The following is a 12,024-nucleotide window of genomic DNA, read 5'->3' on the forward strand; positions in this document are numbered from 1 at the left end:
CTGGTCTTCAAGATTCTTGAGCTGAGGGCTTGTGGAAATCATCCTAAGATCTTGTACTGAGCTAACAAGAGCAATTTAAGTACCTGCTTCCTTTTCCAGCAATGAACTCTCTAGCTCTTTCTTTTATTCATTCACCTCAAGGATTCTAGTGGTGTTGCAAATTCGCAATTTTCTAATCAAGCTAAGTTCATTAGTGTCCCCCAGTTGGGTTGACGTAGTTCCACTATAAGTAAATAGATTCAAGATTACCTGATGATCATGGACAGATTAGAGGCTTGAATCCTGGGTTTCTGACTTTAAGGATAAGGATTCTTGACAAAAGCCTAAGCCCCAGCCTTTGCTTACATGCCAAGGTAAACTCATCTCATTCTCCTAAGACTTGGGTTCCAAGCTCTCCAGAAAGGGCAATAATCTCTGAGCATCTCAAACAGTGTCCTTCAGACAAGCCTCAGGAATGCAAAGGCATGGCATTTCATCCTGATGCTCCAGACAGTTGGAAAGTGAAAATTAAGTCAATGAGAAGCGGCATCATCTGTGTCTGTCCACTTACAGAGAGTCCATCTGCCTCAGGCTCCTGGAGCTGAGCGCATTTCTTCCAGAAGGAAAAGAAAGTAGCACAGGAATGTTCAGCTGGGGATGACAGACTTGGCAATGCCTGCGCTCCACATCAAGTCTTTTAGCTGGATAGAGCAGTTTCTAAATGTGTTACTGCACAAGAGGAACTGAGTCTGAGACAAGGAGTTCTCTTATGTCAGGGGAAGAAGGGATGAGGTGGGGAAATCATACAGCCCAATGCAAGCCCACTGTAAGCCAGTCACCAATGGCATCTCAGCTCCTTTCCCTCCACCCTAAGACCCTGTCTAAAGAAACTTCTCAAAGGGTGCAGAGTGTGAACTATATTTGGACAGGAGTACGTGCATTGGGAGTGCTGGATTTTAGTCATTCATTCATTCAAGAATTATTTGTTGAGCGCTCCAAGGGGCTGTATGATGATCAGTGCCGCCTAGCTACTACAGGGAAGGCAGGTGCCAGGGTAGTCATTTGACCTTGGTATTGACTTTAAACTCTTTTCACTATAACCTGGTCAGCTACCAGCATAACGTGTTCAAAAAGCACCAAGTAAATGGTTGTAATGAAAACGGAAAGGCCAGTTTTGTTTTATTGTATTGTTGTTGCCATCTTTTGTTTTTCCTAGCCACACATTTTTATTCCATTCCTCGCTCTGTTCTCTACAGTGCTTGGGGCATGGGAGTAGAGAGGGAGAGAAAATTCCCCAGATGAAGACTGGCAGATGTAGCTGAAGGGCCCCCGGGACTCCAGTAGCAAGAGAAAATGAATAGCAGAGTCCAAGGATGTTATTTCAAAAAGTGGCTCATGGTAGCTATGTCAGCAGAATCTTGGAGGAGAAACCAGGCATATTTATTCTCTCTCTCCCCCTCTCTCCCTCCGCCACCTCCTGTCTCTCTTTTAACTCTGTCTCTGCCTGCCTGTCTATCTATCTATCTATCTATCTATCTATCTATCTATCTATCTATCTATCATACTGAACTACCTTCCCACTTATTTAACTGCTATGCCTACCCCCACCTCTCCTTCATTCCCTGGTTCTGCTGAGTCCCAGCAGACAGAAATATGGAGGTCTTAAACATAATCAGGGAGAAGTTAGCCCTCATGAGAACTCCGCTTTAGCCCCAATTCCTGCCATTCTGAGGTGTCTTTGCTGAGAATATGAATTAAGTCATCTTAGAGAATAGATCTTCTGTGATCTTATTATAATCTTACCCTCCCTGTCTTCATTTTGGAGGGGGAGAATGTGGTACCAGCAGTCAAGCGATCTTATCCTCAAGAGGATGTGGTTTCATCACTCTGTAGCTAGAGCATGGGGGCAGAGGGGCATTACCCCCCACGGTATAAAAAGCCCAGGCTCCTCCTTCTAGCTTTGCCACCATCTCCCTCTGTAATCTGGAAGCAGACTCCTTACCGCCTCTGGCTCTCAGTCTCCCCTTAGCTAAAATGGGTGAAGTTGTTGGCATTGTACACATCATCTCGTGAAATAAGTGCAACAACACAGGGTAAATATGTTATTTCCTCCTTTTCTTTTCTTGGATGAGAAAATAAAGTTCAGAGAGGTTAGGTTAGTTTATTTAAGTCCTATAAGCCTATATATGACAGAGCTAGGATCTGAACCTGGCTTTGTCTGATGCTGAAACCTGTGCTTTTTGCAATTCCCTTGACTGCATTTTGAAAGAGTGAAGTCTGGATTAATGGCTGGTCACTCTCGGATTGGGTCTACATTTTATTATATATTAAGTTGGCCCCGTTCACCAAGAGGTTGGAGCTACTGAGAAATGCTGAGTCTGTCTTCTCTCCATCCTTGAGCTGCCAGGCATGCTACTGGTCACTAGAGTCCTCAGCTGGCTCAGACTCATCCTTAAATAATTGAATTATAATGAATTGATTTATTCTGGCTCTTTTGATAGTATTTCACTATGTAAACTGTTTGCTGAAATAAACAAGGGATTTTAGGAGCTTGGAAGGGGCTCAACATTCTGCTGCCCCTGAATTCACAGACTCCTTTTTCAGATAGTCAGCATCCTAGAAATCCAAGTTTTAATTCTACTTGACGCTGGCTCTTTTTGTTTGGTGGGGAGGGGATGCTGTACAGAGTGTTTTAAGTGAGTACTGATTTCACAAGGTGATTCCATCCAACCAGCTAGAAATAAATTGACCCCTTGGAAGAAGAATTTTTTTTTCTCTTGACTGTTATTCTAGAATGTACAAAGCATGTTTATGTCCATGTCCTATGAGAGTTTTGTGGGTATCCTGAGAGGTTGTCCTGGCTGGGACAGTCATTCCTTTCTTTTCTTTTTGTTGAAGTATAATTAATATACAATGTTATTTTATTTTATTTTTTTTAAGATTTTATTTATTTGACAGAGAGAGACACAGCGAGAGAGGGAACACAAGCAGGGGGAGTGGGAGAGGGAGAAGCAGGCTTCCCGCGGAGCAGGGAGCCCGATGCGGGGCTCGATCCCAGGACCCTGGGACCATGACCTGAGCCGAAGGCAGACGCTTAATGACTGAGCCACCCAGGTGCCCCCATACAATGTTATTTTAGTTTCAGGTGTACAATATATTGAGTCAACAGTTCTGTACATCACTCAGTGCTCACCATGATAAGTACAGTCACCATCTGTCACCATACAACATTATTACGGTGTTTAGGACCATCGTTTCTGTATTACAGATGGAAAGTCAGAGGCTAAAAGGTGAAGCTAATTGTGCAAAGTTATATAGTGAATCTGAGGGATAGAAGTCAATTCCTGATTGGAAACGGGGCTCCACTCTATTGTTTTGGAGTAAAGAGGGGAAGGATGTCCTAGACCAACCAGCATCCTTAGGATGACCTTATGTTCCAACATGCCTGGGATGTTCAGATTTTCCCAGGAAATGTGCCTATTGCCTGGACATAGTTTTTAATAGCATCTCGATCAGTAGTTTGGATGGTGATTTTAAGCGCACCCGAAGACACCGCATAGTAGGGACCAGATTTCAAGAAGCTCAGTCTTCCAGAGGAACTGCAGCATGCAGATAGGATGGCACAGTTAAGTGTTAGGGTAAGGACCTTCATAAAATAGGAACCCACACAGGCAGGGGTATTTAGTTTTGCTCTGGAAGTATTGGGAAGAGAGCACAGATGACCTGACATTTGAGTTATTGAAGGATGGGCAGGGGGATCTCTTTCAGATGGCTACATTCTGATTTCTCCTTGTGTTGCTCGGTGCGGAACCATGCGCATGGGTCCTACCTCCTTGGAAGGCACCTGCCAACTCCACACTTCCGTGGTCTGTGTCCTGGCCCCCGAGAATCACTGCAGCCAGCTGCGGCTTTAAGTTGTCCCAAGCAGAAATCACTGCTGTGATTTGAATTACGTGGGAGCCTGAGAACTCACTTGGCCTTTCACTTTAACCACCAAGTCCTGAGGAGCCTAGGCCAGTAGACAGGAAGGGCTGCTCCTAGAGGCCCGGCACGCAGACCCTCTTATCTGATCGAGCCCAGAGGGGGAAAGGGATTTTTTTTAAGTAACAGAGCAGTTGAGTTACAGAGTGGGGACTGAAGCCAGTGCCTCCGATGTACCCGTTCCTTCCTTACGTGACACTGGGACTCTCTTCGGAGCTCAGTAAACCTGTTTGCCACTGTGAAGTTCTGTGGTATCAGATAATGTACCCAGAACTTGGAAAGTGAAAGCTTGAATTTAAAACCAGGATCTGGCATGAACACACTGTGTGACTTTGGGTGTTATTGTTTTTGAAGAGTTCATTTATTTATTTATTTGAGAGAGAGAGAAAGAGTGCGTACACATGAGTTGGGGGAGAGGCAGAGGGAGAGGGAGAAGCAGGCTTCCCGCTGAGCAGGGGGCCCGATGCAGGGCTTAATCCCCAGGACTTCGGGATCATGACCTGAGCCGAAGGCCGATGCTTAACCGACGGAGCCACCCAGGCACCCCAACTTTGGGCACGTTATTAAAGACACATGGGATCTTGGTGTCCTAATCTGGAGGACTGAAATAATTAAAATAATAATGCCTTCCTCACAAGGTGGCTGTGGGGCTCACTTGGGGTATAATGAAGTGTTGGTCAATCTGTGTGTGGTCAAACATATATAGCACAAGATCTACGCTCTAAATTTGCAAGTATGCATACACTTAATACAACCATAAACACAATGTTAGCTGTAAGTGCGATGTTTTACATCCTCTTGTATAACTGCAATGGTATACCCACTGAACAATAACTCTCAACCATTCCCCGCCCCCCCCGCCGCCCCAGCCCCTGGTAACCACCCTTCTAGTGTCTCTCCTATGAGCTTCACTACCTTATATTCCTCATGCAAGTGGAATCATCCACTAGTGGACCTTCTGTGTCTGGCTTTTTTCACTTAGTATCGTGTCCTGCAGGTTCATCATGTTGTCACAAATGGCCAGATCTCCTTTTTTAAGGGTGAATAATAATCCCTTGTGACTACTGATGATGGGCTTTACAGTGCTGATGATTCTGCTCATCTGATCCCACCACTGTGGATTTCAGCTGAGACCACAGAACAAATATCTATCTGTTCTCTCCCTTCTTTGTCCATCTCCTGCAGATGAACCCAGCCGGTGCTATTTCCATGATGGTGATGGTGTATGTGAGGAGTTTGAACAAAAAACTAGCATCAAGGACTGTGGGGTCTACACACCCCAGGGGTTCCTGGATCAGTGGGCATCCAATGCTTCAGTATCGCATCAGGACCAGCAGTGCCCAGGCTGGGTCATCATCGGCCAGCCAGCAGCCTCCCAGGTAAGTTCCCAGCCACGTGTGACATTTCCTACAGACATTCTGCATCTGCTCTACCCCTCTGGGTTGCCCTCCTCAAATGTAATGTCACTGGTTGTAGCCCCCTGACCATATCTCTAACCAAATGTAATCCTAGGGCCTCATGAGTACCATTTGTCAGGGATGAGACTATGGGATGATTAAGTGCAGGGGACATCAGCATAGTAGGGTAAAGCCTGTCCTCCTGCTTCTCTGCCTGTTATAATTCATATTTGGTGAAGGAATTCCATTTTGGATATGCCGCTGGAATTCAATGGGTTAAAACTAAATTCTTTTGGGGGAGTCCTGCTTTTTTTGTTGGGGGGGTGCCAAGTTGTGTGCTCTTTGAGCACTCACCTGTGAATTAACTCTATCATGAATTTGCTGTGTGACCTTGGACTAGTCTCCCCACTTCTCTGGGCCCCATTTCACCCCATCTTTAAATTAGAAGGTAGTTGAGCTTGATGATCTCCAAGGACCTCCCCACTTTAAAAAGCTGTGACTCACTCCTCAGGCCCCTAATGCACTATTTATGTTCCAGGATTCTTGCCCGAGGGGACTGCCAGTTTAGTTGAGGGAACAAGAGATTGGGGCCACCAATGCTTGTGTGATTCTAGGGATGGCTGTACTGTCCCCAGAGCCCCCTTTCCAATTATCCTGCTGAGCAAGCACCTGCCTTCTTCCGAGACTCCCATTTCCCAGAGACACGACTCAGTGCTTCCAACCGCCTGGCCCGGTGGCCATCTTCAGAGGCCAGCCTGCTCCTGGCCTTGCAGATGAGTCATTATTCCCAGCCATTCCTCTATCACATTGCCTCCCTGACTCGGGGTGGGGGGTGGTTCAGCCTGATGTCTAGATGAAAGAGAGATGTGACCTTCCTCTGGGGCCCAGGGAAAATCCCTGGACGAGGTACAAGATAGGTCCACTTCATTTATAAGTCACAGTGTTTATTTGGTCATTTTTTCATTTGTCTGTTTGCTTGTGTTTACATGCATTAGATTATTTATGCATTTGCATTTGTTTCTGACTGCCCGAAGTCCGGTGGAAGGGAGTCTTGCATAGTGCCAGCCTGGTGAATGAATGAATTAAGAAATGAATGAATGAGTGAGTAAGTGGATGTCTAGGGTTCATCCTCCCCATGCCACCTGTGTACTTGCTGAATTTTTCTTTGGTTGCACCTGTCACCTTGAACCCGAATTACCCAGGTGCATGTCTTGCTCCCCCTAGGCTGCTCATTCTTGGAGAACAGCTTTGAGTTACATTCACTCTGTCCTCTCATCTTCAAGCACAGGCCTAGATAAGACTAGGTGCTCCGGAAACATGTGTTTAATTGACTGTAGATGATACATGCACATGCACACACGCACTTGTGCGTGCACACATGCACACGCACACGCACACACACACACACACTGCTGCATGCAAATGAGCACCGCCAAGAGAAGATACTCGGGCATCACCTCGCTGTGGCATAGAAGGTCCTGCTCGGGAACAGCAGGGCTGGCCGGCAATAGAGCCAGGAATTCCCAATTCAACACTGGCAACGGGTTCTAGAAATGTTTAAAAAACATCATTCAAACAAGGGAATTAACACACTCAGAATCTCATATGACCAAGAGCTGAGGCAGCAGCTGTGTTTCAAAACCACCCAAAGTGTTATGGCTGCTAAGTAAGAAAAAAGAGAGGTGGAATTGTCCAGCCTTAGCATTTGAAAAGAGACTTCACGGGGCAATTATCCCAGCCTTTTAAGGAGGGGCTGTCAGGAATTATGGGTGATTATCTCTTCCTAAACAAAAATCCAATTTCAAAAAAATCATTATAAATACTAGCTCTTCGATCTACAAAGAGGAGATGAGGAAACAAAATCATCCTATTGAATTATTCATTGTAACCAATTTTATTTTAATGAAATCGACTAGGTTCCATTACTCTGGGCTTGGACATAATCTTTGTTACAAGGAGACTTCAGCTGTAACTAAATTTGCCATAATGAGATCAGCTCACTGGAGAATACGGGGTCAGGGGAGGGGATGTGTTGCTGGCCCGGTGCAGGGCCAGGCAGGCAGCCTGGAGGGCGGCAGAACAAAAGTCTCCTGAATTCCCCCACTGAAAGCAAATGCCTAGAAGTCACTCACACACTGCCCCCGCCATACACACGCACGCCCGTGCACGCGCGCACAGACACGGAGCCTGCGTGATTCTGGGCAAGGTGTTCCCTGGAGGGTAAGGGTGACTCCCTTCTGACAACAGAGAGGAGGAGGGGGATGTATAACCGTGGCCTTCATTGTTACCGTGTGTGCTGATTAGAGGAGGCTGCTGGTTAATTTTCACCCAGTCAGGGCTTCCAGTGAAGAGGTTGATGGCTTGAGAAGGAGCTGGGAGGTTCTTAGATGCATCACGTGCCCCTCACCTTCCCCCAGTGCAATTAACTTTCTCCTCTTTCCTCTTCTTCTCTTTTTCTGTCTCTCTTCCACACATGCATGCACGTGCATGCACACACACACACACGAAATTCCCATGCAGGAGCCTGGGTCCTGGGGAGAGTGGGGGGTGGCGCAGGGTCATGGAGGTGCACCAGCCACTGCATTGGACACTCCCGCACTCTGCAGCCAATCCCGCCGAGTGGCTTCCCCGGAGCCACACAGCCCAGAAGTGAAGAATCTAAGATTAGGATCTTGCAGAAGCTGCCAGTGAGATTGGGAATATGCCACCTCCAAAAGTCAGAAGTCAGTGCACACCTGGAAAACTGCACTGGGAAACAAGCAGGAAGAAACGTGGCTGGGCAGACCCTATCTTTGGTGTCACTGTGCACAATGCTCTGAGGCACTTGGATTCTCCTCTAGCAGATACCTGGGTGCTGCCCACACCTCTGAATTCAGGCTGTTCTCACTCCCTTCGGGGTGGGCTGTTGTGAGGTCCCCCAGTGGTCATTCACTGGGACACTCCATTAACTTGGGGGAGGGATGAAGTGACCAGTTGTTTATTCCTCTTTACAAGCCAGCTTTGTCCATGCTCTGTCTCTCCCCCCACCCCCCCACCGATACTATAAACATGGTAAAGGCAGGTGTTTGTAGGATAGGTGCCTACCTCTGCACTGGAGCCTTTGGGAAAAAACAGGGAGCAGAAGAACCAAACCCTGGGCTTGTGAGGTGTAAGGATTCTATCAAGAGGAGCAGCCCCGTCAGAAGAAGCTGGCAGGTTCTCGCTGGGATGGCCACCGAGCCACACTCGTCATGCTTCATGAGTCTAGAGAATTGCTGAAAGCCTGAGTTTCAATTTTGTGAAAGCCCTTTGCTTCTAATAATTTCCTGTCTCTCATGTGTCCATTCTCCTCCAACAAGGTCCCCAAATTTGGTTAGGGCTACGCCATTCCACCCCAAGCCTTGAGTCTCCTATCCAGATGTTATCAGAGCCATCAGAACCTCCGGATGTGCAAATTGGGCTGACCACCCTCTCATAAAAGACATTCTTTGGACATTTTGGCCATGTACCTTCTCAGCCTGGCTGGAATTCAAGAAGTCCCTGAGACAGAACAAAAATGGAAATGAACCAAAAGAATCAAGTTATCTCTCTTCAGGGAACCTCAGAAATGGTTTGGGTTAAGTGCTTGCAAAAATTTCGTCTTATCCTCATTTTGTCTCCATGTTTTGCATTTCTCTAGTGCTTTACACCATAGGCTGCCAAAATGAGATGTAGATATTCCTTCATCCTGCCCCCACCCCCAGTGTTTCTACCATAGTCCATTTCCTTCTATCTAGACAGGCACCTCCCTCCTTCTGCAGTGGCCTAAGGAGGAAATGGAAATACTGATGATCTGGAATGCGCAGCGCTCTCCAGGGATTACAGACCTTCAGTCAACTAACCAATTATTTGGTTAATCCATTGAGGGTAAAGCTTAGACTAAGCATTTCCAGGGCAGTGGTTTCAGGGCCAAAATAAAGAAAACCTTTCTAAGAACGAGAAGCATCCATAGGAGGACGGAGTGCCTTGTGATCTACTAAGCTCACTATGGTAAGGCATTCAGGCTGAGCTGGTGGTTGAACGGGAGATCCCTGCCTTAGAAGGCAGGTGAGAGTCTAGACACCTCTCCTTCCTTTGTAATCGATTCTCTGATTTTCTATTCCATCCACCCATTTACTGGGCCTATTGGTCCTTTGCCACTTTACCTTGAGTTGCTATGACCAGCTTCTACGCATGTCCATAATACTTAGGGCCTCCATTAAAATAACAAATCATAATTTGTCTTGAATTATGTATTAACTTATTCATTGGCTATATATATATATTCATTGGCTATAGCAGAAATCTATTTGAATCTTAAGCTGCAGAACAAGAGTAGGTAAAGAGGTGGAGGGGTCATTTAATGGAAGTCACATGACTGTGGCTTTTCCCCTCTTTGCCCCTCCTCTGACTTGGGGGCCTTGAGCTGATGACTTCTCTGGGAACTTAATTTCCTCTTTTGGAAAGTGGGAATGACAGCATCTACCTGGTGGACGTTGAGAGAATAAACGTAGAGAAGACACCTAACCCTGTTTTTTTCCCCCCACTTACTGGGTAGTTCAAATGTTAATTCTGTCTTGGTCATGTTAGGCGTCTCCCCCCACACCCTCACCCAGAGGCCACAGGGACCCTCGCTTCTGTAGACATTACGTTGAGTCAGACATAGTTGTGTTAGCGCCTGTCTCCCACAACCTCAGGACTATACCAGGCATTTTAAGAAACTCCAAAGAAGCACTGGTCCTTTTGCTGCCCTCAGAGGGTTCACCGTTTCATCGGAGGGGTGTGTCCTACTGGAGATAGCCGCCAAAGACCCAAGAGTGAGATCCGGAGGGAGTTTCCCTGAGGAAGAAACCACGGTGCTATCAGTTTACTCAGCCAGCAGGGATGAGAGCCAGCACGTGGGGAAGGAAAAGTCCTTCGCCCACTTTCCGAAGGCCCTGCACAAATTATAAAAATAACATTTATCAAGTTCATCCAGCTTCTACCTCAAATTCCTTGAATCCTACTGAAACTGCTACAAAAATAGGAATCGCTGCTCTCACTTCCCAGATTAGGACAGTGGAGCTCAGAGGGTTGGGTGAGCAGCTTCGGGGCTCACCCCTGTAAGGGGCAGAACCAGGGTGCTGACCACTGTGTTCATCATAGGAGCTCAGGTGCAGGACGAGGCAGCTCCCGCCTGCCGAGAGTGACCCTGGAGAAGCAACTGAGAGAGCTGGTGTCTTTTGCATCTTTTCATACTTAGTGCACATTCAAGGAACACCAAGAAAATGGAATTTGCCACACCACTACCTCAAATATTGCCCCCACTGTTTCTAGCATATGGTGTAGACTCTGCCCTGCCGCTTCTGCCATGTGGTGTAGACTCCACCTGTAGGCATTCATCCTCTTAGGTGAAGCATTGCCCTCTCCAGAAAGTCATTTAAAATGTGTTTATGAAACGATGGGAGGACTACAGGACATGTCTTAAGTTGCTGACCCCAAAGGGTAAAAAAGATTTCTCAGATCTACCCCTAATTACTTCTGGGTTATGGGAGAAAGCAAGAAGAAAGGCACAGAGAGGACAGTTGTGGATGGAAGAGGTAATTTTGCTCAGTTTCCAGGTGTGTTTCCGGGCGTGTCGCAAGCCTTGTGTTCTACACAGGAAACCCTGCAGTGTCAGTAAGAGAGTTGCAGCGTGTGTGCACTCCTCGATGGCCGCTGAGTCCGAGCAGGAAGCAGGGGCCATTTCTCAGTGTCTTCTTCATCCTCACATCCCAGGAAGGGAGCAGATACCCACTGGGTTCTCTGGACACAAGAGTAAGACATCCCCATGAGCATTTGCATTGCAGTATAGGGAGTGTGGAGGGTCCGGGGAGAGACACAGGGGAGGGAGGTGGAGATGGACAGACAGACATCCAAAAAAGAAAAAAAAGCCAGTAAGAAAGAAAGGGGAAATTGAGAGATGCGCTTCTAAAGGTGTGCTGGGACATCCTTCAGATGACTGGAATTTAGACTGTATCCTAAGTGCAGGGGGGAGCTCTCCAGAGGTGAGAAGCAGGGGGCTAACAGAATTGGACGTCCATTTGAGGAAGAGGAGAGACATCTATTGAACACCTCCTGAATGCCAGACCCTTTATGAGGGCTTTAAAGCACGTGATCAAACTGAGAAGTTTCCCTGCCCTCTCACAATGAAGAAACTGAGGCTCAGGGAGCTGAAGCACCTCACCCACGGCACTCTTCCCCTTTCCTCCTGCCTTTCCTCACGCTGCCCTACCGGCACTGCAGGGAAAGAGCCTCCCCGGGAAAGCGTGCCCAGAGTAGCAATTCTCCAGTGCTGTTTAGATGATCTGATTTGCAAAGGACAGAGAGAAATCTTGGCCTCAACCCCCCAGTGGTGAGGTCACTTCTGAGAGTTCTCCTTTCCGTGCACATACCTTCACCAAAGCATGCCTCTCTTCTCACTGGTGAAATGGGACAGCATCTGCCCGTGGTGGAAGGGGGACAGGCAAAAGGAACACACTGACATTTCAGAGAAGATTCCAAGCAGTTTTCCCAAATACCCATGGGATGTGCTTTCTCCTGGTGGTTTATGAATAATTTTTCAAGAGCACATGTGCGAGTCATCTAAGGAGACAGAACAGAAAGTCCCATGGCCCGTTACACCCTGTCCCATTGATGTGGGGCACCAGAA

At 47.1% G+C, this 12,024-nt stretch overlaps 1 protein-coding gene across 1 annotated transcript in view; it reads left to right on the forward strand.

Moving 5' to 3' along the window:
- PAPPA (pappalysin 1) overlaps positions 1-12,024 on the forward strand; it is a 232,022-nt gene that overhangs the window by 136,380 nt on the left and 83,618 nt on the right. The window contains exon 10 of the mRNA XM_028107916.2: positions 5,146-5,339. Within this exon, the coding sequence (XP_027963717.2) occupies positions 5,146-5,339 (194 nt within the window). The remainder of the gene's footprint in view (positions 1-5,145; positions 5,340-12,024) is intronic.

This window comes from Eumetopias jubatus, unplaced genomic scaffold (genome assembly GCF_037043125.1).
Source record: "Eumetopias jubatus isolate StellerSeaLion01/CBP00866 unplaced genomic scaffold, mEumJub1_p1.0 scaffold_15, whole genome shotgun sequence".
Lineage (NCBI taxonomy): Eukaryota > Metazoa > Chordata > Mammalia > Carnivora > Otariidae > Eumetopias > Eumetopias jubatus.